Source organism: Vulpes vulpes, chromosome 11 (assembly GCF_048418805.1).
Source record: "Vulpes vulpes isolate BD-2025 chromosome 11, VulVul3, whole genome shotgun sequence".
Taxonomy (NCBI): Eukaryota; Metazoa; Chordata; class Mammalia; order Carnivora; family Canidae; genus Vulpes; species Vulpes vulpes.
Window position 1 is genome coordinate 19,962,844 of NC_132790.1, and position 14,430 is coordinate 19,977,273.

Genomic DNA, 14,430 nt, shown 5'->3' on the forward strand with positions numbered 1-14,430 from the left:
AGGCATTCTCTCTTTTTTTTTAAGATTTTTTTTATCCATTCATGATAGACTTAGAGAGAGAGAGAGAGAGAGAGAGGCAGAGACACAGGCAGAGGGAGAAGCAGACTCCCTCTGCCCTCCATGCAGGGCGTGGGACTCGATCCCGGGACTCGATCCCGGGACCCCAGGACTGCGCCCCCAGCCAAAGGCAGGCGCTAAACCGCTGAGCCACCCAGGGATCCCCGCCTGAGGCATTCTTGATATACAATTAAGGCTTTGAAAAATCATTTTCAGTTCTAATACTCTCTTTAAAAATATCCGTTGTGAAAAAAATATATATGTATGTATATTTTGTGGATTTAATGCAAGTACTGAGAACACAGTAGAAAGCTGGGCACAGCTTTCAGGATCCGGTGTATTCGCCATCCCCATCTGCCAAGCCCCTTGGATGCATGACCAACACCAGGCCCATCTCCCCACAGGATACCAACATTCCCCTCTCGGTTGGTACACACTGGGTTTTCCCCTCAGCATGTCGGTTCTCCATGTGCAGACACCCTGCACTACTAAATCTCAGAAATCCTTCATCGAATCACCCCAACTTTATTTTGTTTGAGGGCTCACAGCAAGGGTGGGCTACACACATGGACTCTCCGTTGGTCACAAGTGGCGGGGCTGAGCTTTGTGGGCAGGGGCAGGTGCATCAGGATGTTTCTGCTGTGCAGCCTGGTGATACCTAGGGCCCCTTCCATATACACAGGACAGGAATACACAGCCAGGCCGGCTGGGGGTGGCAAGTCACTGGGGCCCCGGACCTGGGCGCTGACGCTGACGGGAGGCAGAGGGCTGGGCTGGCTGGAGGTGCTGTCCTGCAGGGCCCCTGTTACCGGGTCCCACTCTGCGTTGCGAAGCTGGAGCCCAATCAGCAGCAGCCCCATCTCTGGAACAGTAGGATTTGGGCCGTTCACCACCTGGGGGCGCCAGAAGCTGATCAGGCAAGGCTAGGACGGTGGAGGGGGATCAGAGGAGATGGGGTTCCTGAGGGGGCAGGATCACGAAGAGGCAAGATGGGGGTAACTCTAAGGTGTAATCAGGGATTTGAGGGGGCGAAGTGTAGACGAGGGACGGCATGAAGGTACCTGGAGGTGCAAAGGGCTGCTGTTCAGCTCCGGACGTTTTGCGGGGAGCTCACTGGAGCTAGACCCTTGGCCACCAGGGACATTCGAACTAGGCGCGCGCTGGTTTCGGGCGGCCGTGGCAAAGGTGGCCTCCCAACGCAGTGACAGCAGCAGGCGGCGTGGGTGGCCAAAGGCTGATAGGTGGAAGATGCGCTCTGGTACTCCGGCGTCCGCGCCCAGGTAGCGAACCAACAGCTGCCCACGGCGCGACAGCTGTCGCAGCCAGTGCCAGGGCGGCTGTGGGCCGGCAGGCGCATGGGGGCGCCAAGGCGGGGGTAGGCGGCCAGTCCCGAGAGCGTGGGCCACCGCGGCACAGCGCGGGGAGGCGCACGGGGGCGCGCCCTTCAGCTGCCGAGCCAGGCAGCCAAGGTCCCGCAGCAGCGCGCCCGCCAGCTGGCTCAGCCCCAGCACCTCGGCCTGGAGGAAGGCCTGCAGAGGCGGCCGCGGGCTCAGCCCCGCCACCACCCGCCCCGCCGCGGGCTCTCCCCGGCGGGCGGTCTCCGTCAGCAGAGCCTGCAGGGCCTCCAGCCTCCGCTCGGCCTGCGCTAGGCGCTGCCGCAGCCGCCTCTCCGCGCGTCGGGCGCCTCCGCGAGGCGCAGGGACCCAAGTGGGTGAAGTCCGCTGCAGCGCGCTCCAGAGAGCGTGACTCCGGCGTCGCAACAGCCAGGCCTGGGGGCCGCCGCTCAGTCCGCAGCTCTGGGGCTCCGGAGGGGTGGGCAACAGGTGCATCCGGGCCTTGCACTCTGCCAAAGCATCCAGCTCCCCTAGCTCTGGGAGGTGGGGGGGCGGGGTGACACTTGAAGCCCCCACCCACAACTGTGAATACTGCCCCCTGCTACACCTTAGTACCGGTGTTCTCACTCCTGAGGGGGGGCTTACTCAGACTGCTCCTCCCCGCCCCCACACAGTGACCTGGCTGCAACTTACCTGGGCTGGGCAACAGAGTAGACAGCAGATACTGGGGTGTGTGTGGATGAGCCCGGCTCCCGTTGCTGGGGTCCAGGCAAGCTCGTGTGAGGCTAATCAAGGCCTCCCTGTCCTTCTGGTCTCCCACAGGACCCCCATAGAAAACTGAAGCTGAGAACAAGGTCAGAGGCCCCTCAATTCTTGCCACTCCAGTTCCCACCACCTCCCAAACCAAAACCAAAGCTGGGAATTACGTCCCTGTCCCAAGTACTCCCACTCTCACCCCTTTCAGGGCTCCCTTGGGGGCTGATGACTACATGGGGACAGGAAGGGTCTCACCAGCCAGCTCCTGCATGGCAACACTGGGATTGCTAAGGCTGGCCCACAGCTGGTCTTGAATCTGAAGGACCTGGGTCAGGGTCACTTGACTCCTGGAGGAAGGGAACGGGAAGTAGGGTTTCAGAACCTCTGTATGCTGAGGACTCTGATCTTTCTGGCCCAAGCTCCCAAGCTCCTGACTCATGAGGGCTCACTAGTCATTGCCACTTAGCACTTCAAATTCAACTGGCTTTCAACGGAAATCATCGTTTCCTTCCATATAAACCACCCAGTTGTCCTAGGCGAAAATCTGGGAGCCACCCTGGACTCCTTCTTCCTCACTCCATATGTACATTCTGTCCCTACTGGGACTACCCTAGTCCCTTCCACACATGCCATGGTCTTGGCCCCTGAGACTGCCAGAGCCTTCTAAAACGGCTCTGCTTGCCTCCAGCCCTGTCCCATCTGATCCATTCTCTACACTGCAGCCAGAGTGATCTTTCCAACAAATCAGGATCACATTTCTTCTACCTAAAACCTTCCAGTGGCTTCCCACTGTCCTCTGGATAAAATGAGGCCCCTTGCCATGGTCTTAAAAGTACCTTACCTCCTCTCCCCACTCACCTCCCAGCATGTCCACCTCAGCCACACTGAAATCTCCTCCTGCTGAGTTTAGTTCCCTCTGCCCAGAAAAGCTGCATCTCCACCTGATCTGCCTCTGCTTCCAAGACTCAATTCAAGGCAAGATCTCAAAGTCCTTGGAGGAGCCTTTCTTGACTTCCCCTTCCCCTCACACTTTGGTGCTGCCCAAACAAGAATTAGCCCTATTCCTCCAGGATGTGGAAAATGCTCAGTGTTTGCTGAACGACTGACTGAACAAGATGGATATGGGTCCCCTACCAGCGCCCCCTGTGTGCCTGCAGCTTCATTCCGTAGAGCTGCCGGTGTAGCAGGAGGCCGTGTAAGAGGAGCAGAGGCAGGGTCCTGGTGGGGGGTTGCACAGAGAGTCCTTGCTGGGCTAGCTCCAGACTGTCAATCAAGACGTGGCCCAGCTCCAGGGACTGATCCCAGAACACAGGCATGGAGTGGTGAGTCAGCACAGCTGGAGCAGAAGGAGAACTCTGGGTCAACAAAGCACAGTTGCCCTCCTCCCCCAATCTAAGAGCCTATAGTGTGAAGCTCCTCACCTGGTAAGGAACCAACAGCCTCTGCAGACAAGATAAGCCAAAGACGGAAGTTTCTGTGGACGGTCGTCACACTCCTGCTTGCCGGCTGGGCTGGAAGCAGTTCTAACTCCAGGTCCGAGACCACTAGGGGTGGGGTTAGATATGGGGCTAAGATCAAATACTGGGTAAAGGGTCAGACACCAGTTCAGGGATCAGACTTGAGACTCAGGGGTCAGGAGTGAGATACAAGGGACAGACTTGGAGTGAGGAGATCAGTCATGAGGCCTGAGAGTTCAAGCTCAGGCCCAGTACCAGACAGAGTCATAGAAGCTGTCTTTGGATAGCAAACGCACCCCTGGCTCCATCCAACAGCCCCAGCAAGGGCTGTAGCAGCTCCTTCGGCCAGTGAGGCATCAGATGACAGTTCTCCAGCACCAGCCAGTGCCCTTTATGCATGGCCTGGCAGAGAGTGCTGACCACTACTGAAACCGGGTCCCAGGCTTCAGAGCCCAGGGCAATCACCTCCAGATGCTTCTGCCCCTGAAGACCAACAGAGAGGTGGCAGAGAACTTAGTGTGATCCTAGGGTGACCCAGAGGACCCAACATAATGGCACAAATGACCCCAGAAAGCCCTAAGTAAGCCAGAAAGATCGATGAGAATGCTGGGGGGAGGGCACCACACCCCATCTTAGCCCACAGGGATCTGGTATCTCTGTGGCCACGAGACAAGGCTCAAACCTGCTCATGCTTGGCAGCCAGCCTCTGGAGGACAGTGAGGGGATGCAAGGTGGCTGTGGAGTGGCCAGTTGGCGGCAACAAGATCAGCATGGGCTGAGTAGCCTGGCTGTGTTCGAAGGGTATGCTGGAGGCACCCAGGTTTCCATCCAGGGGCCGCCCCAGGAGGCTGGTGGTAAAGTCGGCCAGGGCCCTTGCCAGGCACTCAGGTCGTAGCACACGCCACAGAACCAGCTTCTGGAAGAGGCTGAGTGGATCAGGCCCAGGCCCAGGCGCAGGACCCAGCACTGTGGATGACAGTGACAGGTAGGTCTTCCAGACACTGGAGTGGCTTGCCAGGGATGCACACAGCCCAGCAAATGGGGGCAGCAGCTCCAGCATCCTGCATTCATGCCAGGCTCTCAGTCCTAGCCAGGCTGGTCGTGCCACACCTGGCTTGCTGTAGCCTGTGCTAGGAGAGGCTGCCAGGCCAGGCCAAAATGCCAGCCTCTCCAGCTCTGGTGCTTTCCTTGTCACTTGCAGCAGAGCCAAAGCACCCAAGGCACCCACCAGCGGTACTTGGGTCAGGCCCAGTGCAGCCACAGCACTGCCCAGTAGCTGGCGGGTCAGCTGTTTTCTCAGATGCAGCAGATGGCTGGGCAAGTCCTCCCCCTGATGAGTCTCATGCTGCTTCATGCTGTTCAGAGCCTGCTTGGTGGCTGCCAGCCAGTTGTCTGGGCTCATACGGAAAGGTGGCAGCAGGTTCTGCAGTGGGCTAAGGGCCTTTATAATGGCCATTCCATGCCAGACCACACGGCGATAGGGTGCCCACAATGCCACCTCCTGCAGTCTCATGTCTTCTAGGTCCTCCGAGTGGGCACGTAGCTGACACAGCTGTGCCTGGGCCCTCACCAAGCCCCGCAGGAATTTAGCTGGTTTCTGATGATTTGGGTTCTGGAGCAGCAGCAGCAGCAGCCGCTCCTACAAACAGTCACTTGTTCCATGGTCTGACCCTTTCCTTTTTTTTTTTTTTTTTTAATTTTTATTTATGATAGTCACACAGAGAGAGAGAGAGAGAGAGAGGCAGAGACACAGGCAGAGGGAGAAGCAGGCTCCATGCACCGGGAGCCCGACGTGGGATTTGATCCCAGGTCTCCAGGATCGCGCCCTGGGCCAAAGGCAGGAGCTAAACCGCTGCGCCACCCAGGGATCCCGGTCTGCCGTTTCCCACACAGCCCTCAACCATCCACACTCATCTCTGCCCCCAAACCCGGGCCCTCCAAAGCTCAGCCGCCCACCAGGGCCAGGACCCCCAGGCACCTCAGCAGCCTCCACAGCTTCACAGCTGTCTAGGATTCTGGTCTTTAGGTCCTGCCAGCGGTTCTTGAGCTCGGGACACTCTATGCACAAGATTTCATGCAGCATCTGTTCTTCTAGGATATCCATGTTCAGGCTCAGATCCAGCACATTCAGCCCCTTCAACACTTCGTAACCTAGCACTTGGGGGTCACATGGGAGACGCTTAAGGCTTTCCCCTTGGCAAAGCCAGTGGGTGGGCTGCACAGGGCATATGGCTCCCGACCACAGTCCTGAGCCTGCTCTGGGCCAGACTGAGTGAAGCAGGAGGCCTAGTGTGTCCACAAGGCTGTGGTGGCAACTTACCAACTGGGGCTCACCTTTTCCCAAGGCACTGAGGGGGAGAGTAGTGCTCAGATAGAGACAGAAGCCAGGCTGCACCTCAGGAGCACTCAGCTCCTCCCGCCGAAGTAGCCATTGCAGTTCCTGGCAGCCTAGGCCCAGCTCCACATTGGTCAGTAGCACGGGCAGGCCTGCAAGGGGGAGACAAGGACGCCCTACCCGCCATGCCAGCACTCCACCCCTCCCCCGCACAAAATCTGGCTCTGACCAGCTCCACACTGGCCATTAGGAGATTTCCTCAGGGCTCTTCCACACAGTTAGGGCCTGGCTTAAGGATGGGAGCTGAAGTCAGGCTGGGGGTGAGAGGCCACAGAACGGGGGCATGGTGGGGACCATGGGGACCAGTTCTCACCACTGGCAGCTGCCTCCTGAAGCTGAGGACCCAACTCTGGGTCAGTGCCTGAGAGCACATGAAGGCAGGGAAGAGGCAGAGACCCAGTCTCAGAGGCTGGCCTTGACTCCTCCCTCTCTGTCTCCTCCTCCTCCTTGTGCTCTTGCTCTTGTTCCTTTTTTCCCTCTTTGTCCTCATTTGCCTTGTCCTCAGTCTTCTGCTCTTTTGCCTTGTCCTCAGCCTCATTAGACTCTTCACTACTGTCATCATCATCTTCTTCCATAGCCTCTTCTTTTTCTTGATTTCTCACAAAGCCCTCCCCTGTGGCAGGAAGATGCAGAGGAGCTCCTCTCAGAGGATGAACCAGGTCCTAGGGAACACTGTTCACCCAAGAGCTCCATCTCATGATGGAAGGCCCACAGGAAGACATCTTAGGAAAGTGACTTAAGTGCTTTCTGACTCAATTTCCTTATCTGCAACATGGGATTGATATTAGTGGGTACCACACAGGGTTACTGTTGAGGATGACATGAAATGATATATAGAAAGCATTCCACTGGCCCTCGTAAGCACTCACCAAATGTTAGCTGTCACTATTATTTCTCTAAACCTCCAGGGAGATGTTCTAGGTATCCCTGAAATCAGCTCCATTTCTGCTTCTCAGCAGATTGGTTAGAAGAGTCTGTGTATTTCTCTTTTTGCCTAAGCTAATTCTATCATAACGAAAAGAATTGTTACTAATATGGAAATCAGTGCCTCGAAGTAGCAACTTGTAAGTGAAAGGCCATAAACTAGAATTAGCCAAGTCACAGTGGTATGGTGGACACAGATGGCTGCCTCCCCAGCCCCCTTCTCCTTTGCCTCCTGTCCTGCAGCAACTGGGAAAGGTAAACATTTTTTTAAGTATTAAGAAATTCAAGAATTTTAAGAAGTTTTTAAAAAGTATTAGTCATCGGGGCACTTGGGTGGCTCAGTCAGTTAAGTGCCTCCGGCTCAGGTCGTGATCCTAGGGTCCTGGGATGGAGCCCCATGTTTGGCTCCCTGCTCAGCAGGGAGTCTGCTTCTCCCTCTCCCCCTGCCCCCTTCTTAATGCTTAATACTTAAAAAAAAAAAAAAGATTTTATATATTTATTTGACAGGGAGAGAGCATTAAGAAGTAGGCGAGTGGAGGTTCCCAGGTCCACAGTTTGGTAGATTCGTTTCCTATTGCTTAATAAATTACCACTTAGCAGCTTAAAACAACATCCACTTATAATGTCTGAGTTCAGATGGTTAGAAGCCCAGGACAGCAGGACTGGATGCTCTGCTCAGGGTTACACGGAGCTAATCAAGGCATCAACTGGGGCTGTAGTTTTCATCTGGGACTCGGGTCTTCTTTCAGGTTTACTGGTTTTTGACAGAACTCATTTCCATCTCACACTTTCCCAGTAGTCCACTCCATCTTCCAAGCCAGTAACAGTTCCTTGAATTCTTCTCATGATTGAAATCTTCCTGCCTCTTCTTTCCTTCTTGTGTCTTTGAAGGGCACATGTGATCACACTGGGCCCACCCAGATAATCCAGGACATCTCTATCTTAAGGTCAACTGTCTAGTAATATTAATTACCTCTGCAGAGTCTTTCATGTCATAGAACATAATTACAGGAGTAGCAACAGACGACAAAGGTAATGGGGGCCAAAACTCTGCCCACCACATTTGACTATTCAGATTTCTGGAAGATCTTTTGTTTTCCTGATAAAAGGGACAGAAATGGCTAGCAGCAGCTCTGACATGATGATAGGCATAGCAGCCAATATGGCAGCAAATTACCACAAATATGATGGCTAGAAAAACCAGAAACTTATTTCCGCAGTTCTGGAGGCCAGAAGTCCAAAATCAAGGTGTTGGGAAAGCTGCACTCCCTCTGATGGCTTTATGGGAGACTCCTTCCTTGCCTTCTCCAGCTTCTGGTGCTTCCAGAAGTTTCTTGGTTTGTGGCCACATAACAGCCCTGTCTCCATCTTCATGAGGCCTTCCCTCTGTGTACCTGTGCCTTCTCTTTTTTTCTCTTATAAGGAAAATTGTCATTGGATTTAGGGCCAACCCAGATAATCTAGGGTGACCTCATTTCAAGGTTCTTAATTATACCTATTGAACTTATTACACCTACGAACTTATTTCCAAATAAGTTCATATTAATAAGTTCTGCGGGTTAGGAGTCAACCCACTACATTCAACCAATTATAATTTGATAAGCCAGCATGCTAAGGATCCTTGAGCAGAAAGAACAATCTGGGACCTGAAGTCAACAGTGAAGCCTTGTGCCTGCTTATCTCAACGTGAGATAAATAAATCCTTCTTTCTTTTCTTCTTTGTCTTTTTTAAAAATAGGCTCCACACCCAGTGTGGAGCCCAAGGTGGGGCCTGAACTCACAACCCTGAGCTCCAGACCTGAGCTGAGATCAAGAGTTGACCGCTTAACTAATTGAGCCACCCAGGTGCCCCAATAAATCTTTGTTTTAAAAAAAAGATTTTATTTATGTATTCATGAGACACAAAGAAAGAAGCAGGCTCCTCACAGGGAGCCCAATATGGGACTCGATCCCAGGACTCTAGGATCACACCCTGAGCCAAAGGCAGCTGCTCAACCACTGAGTCACCCAGGTGTCCCTAAACTCTTTATTTCTTAAGCCATGGTAAGTTGGGCTTTTGTTACTGATAGTGATAGCATTCCTAACTGATACAGTGAGTTAGTGGTGGCGAGGAGCAATGAGGATTTTTCTTCTCCTCACTAGACTATGTGGTAGGTAAGAAGTTGGTTTATCTCATGGGACTTGGACCATATCCACTTCAGTGGATTTAGTAGAACGCATGCTGGCTACTTCTCCACTTAGATGAGAGGAACAATCTCCAGAAAAAAAACTTAAAGAAAATTCCTTTCTGATCATATCAAGCAATTTCAGACACCGATTATCAGATACTCATGAATCTTACTGGTTTATAAAAATGATTTTCTACATTATATTGCATGGAATAGGAAATTATTGGCTATTGGAAGAGCCTGGAAAATCAGGGAAGCCTAATTCTCCAGGTCCATCCCAAGCACTTTTCTCTTTGCATTCCCTGCTTGACAAACATAATAGTATCCCTCTCCCTTTTGATTTGGATACAGCTCCCAGTAATAGGGGTTATATGCTATGGCCGATTAGCCTAAGCTCACTACTTAGACTATTTTATTACTACAGCTCTGAGGTGAAGGCCAAGGTTTAGATAGATGACAATTACATCAAGACTCAGTGGCATTCTTAGAGCCCCCAGGACCAGTGTTAAGAGAGAAGACAAAAAAAATGGGGCTTAAATTCAAGAATGCGAATATACCAAGATTTCTGGCATTGGTTAATAGCTAATAAAATCCTTATAAATGAAATCTGAATGGAAAAGATAAGAGATTTAAAGAAATTAGCTAGAAAATCCACCATCTGGTAACAAGTGATCAGCGTTTGCTTAATTTTAAGGCAAATCCTAAGCCCCCATCTCATTCCAATAGGAAGTGGATATGTAAGGCAGAACAGCTACAAATAGGGGACTCTTGCCCAATATTCCTTTTGTAGATAGCCCTGGGGACAATGACAAGGAAAATTATGCTGTTCATCAGAACCCAGGACAGTCAAAGTGGCTGTCCAAGAACTTACTCTATAGCCAATGAAGTGATGCTAATCATTTACCTTTCTATCGCTGTCTGGCATTACACAGTACAAGCTTAAAGCTAATATACAAGTATGGGTTTCTCACCCTTACCCAGTTTCTAAACAGGAAGTTTACTGTAGTTATCTCCATTTGATTTTGCTTCACTTTGCATAGCAGGTGAGTTACTAGGATGAGATTTAGCATGTACTCTGTCTTAGGTTATAGAATCACAAAGAGCCACATCTAGATCTGATCAAGAACATGAACATTGTTCAAAGTTTGTAGACTCAGAATTGGATGTTGCAGCTGGATGTTTCTTCAGAGTGTCTCTTACTAGAGAGGGGGTAAATTCACTTATAGTTACACATGTGATAGTTGTATAGTGGGCATTTTTGTAATGGGGTATGGGCAAAATGGAGAGTTTTGCTAGCCAATGGAATAATGGATGTAGTAATATGTTAGTGATACTAACATTTTTGAGGAATTATTATTTTTAGGCACTCTGTGAACCCCTTGTATCTTACAGGGGAATTATCTTACTTAATACAATGTTTTATGAGATGAATATAATTAAGATGGCTCATTTTATCGGCAAATAAATTTAGGCTTAGAGAGATTAAGTACTTTGCCTCATTTTGCACAGCTAGTAAAGAACAGATATTTGACCCAAACAGTCTGATTTAAGAGGCCATGTTATATACCTTCCATTGAAGATGTCTATTATTTTCCCCAGTGCAACTCTCAACCCCTCTTTCTGGGAAATAAACACCCGTTTCCCCCTCCCCTACACACCACACTTGCTTCCTTCCCCTAAGAAACACCTCTTTCTGACACTCTACCCAAGTGGGTCTGTGCTCCAGGCAGAGCTAATAGAAATATTTCTCCTCGGGACACCTGGGTGGCTCAGCAGTTGAGCATCTGTCTTCAGCTCAGGGTGTGGTCCCAGAGTACTGGGATGGAGTCCCACATCAGGCTCCCAGCATGGAGCCTGCTTCTCCCTCTGCCTGTGTCTCTGCCTCTCTCTCTCCATGTCTCTCATGAATAAATAAATAAAATCTTAAAAAAAAATATTTCCTCAGAATTCTTGAACTGAGGATAAATTTGGATAGTAAGGAAGGCTCTGAGTTGTAGGCCAAGTTTCTAAGAGTGCTAGGCAGACCAGGGAAGTGGAAGATCGTGGACATCTACATCAGCCATGTAGATTCAGAATCATTGCAATATAGGCCCCAAGATGTAAATGTGACCTAATTTATTAATACCACACAGGCCAATGAAGTTTAGGATACCCTGGCCACAAAAACTTAGTGTCTTCATTAGGAAAGAGAAGACCACATGTGGCTGAGAGTGCTTGCAGTTCAGATGCCCGAGAAATATCGCGTTCGTTATCTCTGGCTTTACCTCTGCACTCAGTGCGACCTGGGGCCAAGCATCTGGTCTCCTGCAGAGGTAGTGGGTTCAGCCAGATGAGGGCCTGGTTGCTGGGGTCAAGCAGCAGAGGCCAACGACAACTGGAGTAGTGGGTGCGACTCCGCAGAAGCAGGCCTGCCAAGCGGGCGGACTTCGCCTGGGGCTTCAGGCCCCGGTCCCACTGGCACTGTTCAGATCCGGAGCTCAGCAAGGACAGAAGGCTGAAGGGAGAGCGTGTGGGGAGCAGGGGGTTCTTTGGTGGCATGACAACTGATCTCTGCTTCTGCTTCAGTACCTGGGCCACATCATCTGGGTTCAGGGGCTCCTGAGAGCCCCTACACAGAGCCAGCCACTTGTCTAGTAGCTCCTGGCGCCGCAGTGGTGGGAAAGGACCCAGGTAGACGATGGCAGCCGAACACAGAAGGGCGTCTCCAGACACAGTGGCACAGTGCCCCTTCAACTTCTAGCATGGAAAGGGAGAGCAGAGAGCATGGAGGCCAGCGGGGAGGATACAGGCAGAGAAGGAGCAAGGCAGGGCATGTAAGAAAGCATGGCAGGGAGGGCCCAGGGAGGATCAGAGGGTTTGGGGGCAGTGGTACAGACATGGACTCTGGAGAGAAATCCAGGAGGGGCTCCTTACCTGGAGCTCTGTAGTCCAGGAATGCATGGGTGTGAGCAGGGCAGCCTTGATGGGCCACTTGTGATACTGGTCACACTGAGCCTGACTGAGCTTCTCCATCAAATGGTTGTGTGAAGTCTGGGCATCTTGTAGCTTTTTGGCCAGATCCAAATTGTGCTCTATGATCTCCTGGGCCTGGAACTGGTAGTGCCCCAGGCGGGTCTGCTCCCGAGCCAGGGTGGCCTCTATCTGCCGCAGCAGCAGGCCCGTGGGCAGTCCTCGGCGCTGTGCCAGCCCATAGCACAGAACAGCCCAGAGCCAGGCTGCCAGCCTGGCCGCAGGTACGCTTACTGCCCGCAGAGCTGCATCAGTCATACCTGGAGCCTTCAGAGCTTGGGTTAACTTGATCATCTCTGAGTCCGTCATCTTCTCCTTGGGGAAGAACACCAGCTCCTGGAGAAGTGTTAAGAGGGGTAAGGGCAGACACAGGTGTTATGGACCTTGCCCCAACAGCCTCCCTCTGCTGAGTCTCCCCTTTTGGCCTCCACTCTCCTCTTCCATTGTGCTCCACATTCCCTACCTGATAAAAATCCTCACTGCACAAGAGCTGCTTGGCGCTGGCCCAGCCTGTTTCACAGTGGAACAGGTCACACAGTGCATCTGTCACTTGGACCACAGATTCTGGTGGTGCTCGATAGCTCCGTATCTCCTCAAAGTCAGCCACCTGCAGCTGGCTCAGAGGCCCCAGGAATGCCTTGCCCATCTAAATGAGGAGATATGCACTCTTGAAGTGAGTTCCCAGAGTGTCTTCTTCCTTCAAGGTGTTGCCAGGGGGGATCACTTCTTCCTAGGAGTTCCCATGAGGGACAATTCCCCAAACCATCTTACTACCTATGTCCCCTCCCCCAGAAGATGCCATGACAAGTCATCCCCTTCCCTCCTCTGGGTATCATCCTGTGAAAGGTGGTCCCCACCCAAAGGGAGGAGCAGTGCAGGGCAGGCAGCAGGAAGAGCCCACCTGCTCCAGGAAAGCCTCATGCTGAGCCCGGAGGGCATCCCGCTGCTTGGTCAGGTTCTCAATGAGGTTCTCCTGCTGCTGACACTCTGCCAGCTGCTGCCTGAATAGCAGCTTGCCTTTGTCTAGCTGCTGCTGAAGTATTCGGAGGTTCTGTAAATAGAGATCCAGGTTATGCAGCTCCAGATCCTGGGCCAGGTGGAAATACCCCAAAGGGAGCCCTGGGGACTTGGGACTCCAGCATACTCCTCATTTGATAGGCAGGATGACCAAGTTGAACTCCATATATGCCCCAGATAAAGACTGAGCCCTGGGACTGTCCCTTACTGGTCTATAAGTTACATACCTGCCAATGCAGCTCCAAGGGGATGATTGCTTCTGATCTGCCACACAGGCCCAGGCAGTCTGACTCCAAGGCCTATGTGCTCAACTATTTGGTATACTCTTACTTAACCCATTAGTGGCATTTGTCACAGAAGACAGTTCCCCACCTCCTGAAGCACTGTCTTCCTTTGACTTTCCTTCTTCTTTTTTAAAGATTTTATTTATTTATTCATGAGAGACACAGAGAGAGAGAGACAGAGAGAGAGACAGAGAGGCAGAGACATACGCAGAGAAGCAGGCTCCCACCAGGGAGCCCGATGCAGGACTCGATTCCAGGACCCTGGGATCATGCCCTGAGCCGAAGGCAGACACTCAACCACTGAGACACCCAGGCACCCCTTCCCTTGACTTTCATGACCCCATGTTATCCTTTGGCTTTCTCCAACTACTGTGGCTGCTCTTTCTTCCTCTACCATCCCTTAAATATTCCTCAGCAATGTTTCAGGGCCTCCTCATCTTCTCATTCTGCACATCTACATGCTCTCCCTAATCTCATGGCTTTGATTACTACTTATACTTTAACAACTCTGAAATTGCTATCTCAAGTCAGATTTTTTTTTTCCTGAGCTCCACGTCCATATATCCATCTACTTAGTGGCAATCTCCTCTTTGATGCCTCACAGACCTCTTGGACTTCACATGTCCACAAATGAACAGTGTCTTGGCTATGCCCCATCAGATCTCTTGCAATCTTCTTTACCTCCTCACCTGTTCGTCTCAAAGAGCTGTGGCAAAACACATCTAAGTTTCCCAAAGAAGAAAACCTATTATTACCATGACTCCATCCCTTCTATTCCCCTGAACCTAACCCGTCTTCAAGGCCTTTCAGTTCTACTTCCAACATGTCTGTCCTGTCTGCTCCTCTGCCTGAGCCTGTGCTCCCTCATGGCTGTCTGAGCTTCTGCCCGTAAGCCCCTTCCTCTACTCCGTTCTCCATGCCCCAGCCAAATACCATCATCATCATGTTCCTGAACACTCGCCACTCTCCCAGTTGGTTTATGAGGCCTTTGTGCCCAGGAGGCCTGGACTCCACTTTCCAACCTCATTT

The 14,430-nt window shown here is 51.8% G+C and overlaps 1 protein-coding gene across 1 annotated transcript in view; it reads right to left on the reverse strand.

Moving 5' to 3' along the window:
- Positions 1-562: 562 nt before the first annotated feature.
- DNHD1 (dynein heavy chain domain 1) overlaps positions 563-14,430 on the reverse strand; it is a 79,369-nt gene continuing 65,501 nt past the window's right edge. Inside the window, 15 exon segments of the mRNA XM_072725312.1 lie at positions 563-950; positions 1,119-1,927; positions 2,085-2,234; positions 2,403-2,494; positions 3,282-3,483; positions 3,569-3,691; positions 3,901-4,087; positions 4,287-5,243; positions 5,583-5,761; positions 5,939-6,091; positions 6,313-6,612; positions 11,356-11,827; positions 12,005-12,436; positions 12,564-12,746; positions 13,002-13,151. Coding sequence (XP_072581413.1) covers positions 600-950; positions 1,119-1,927; positions 2,085-2,234; positions 2,403-2,494; positions 3,282-3,483; positions 3,569-3,691; positions 3,901-4,087; positions 4,287-5,243; positions 5,583-5,761; positions 5,939-6,091; positions 6,313-6,612; positions 11,356-11,827; positions 12,005-12,436; positions 12,564-12,746; positions 13,002-13,151 — 4,740 coding nt within the window. The 3' untranslated portion in view covers positions 563-599.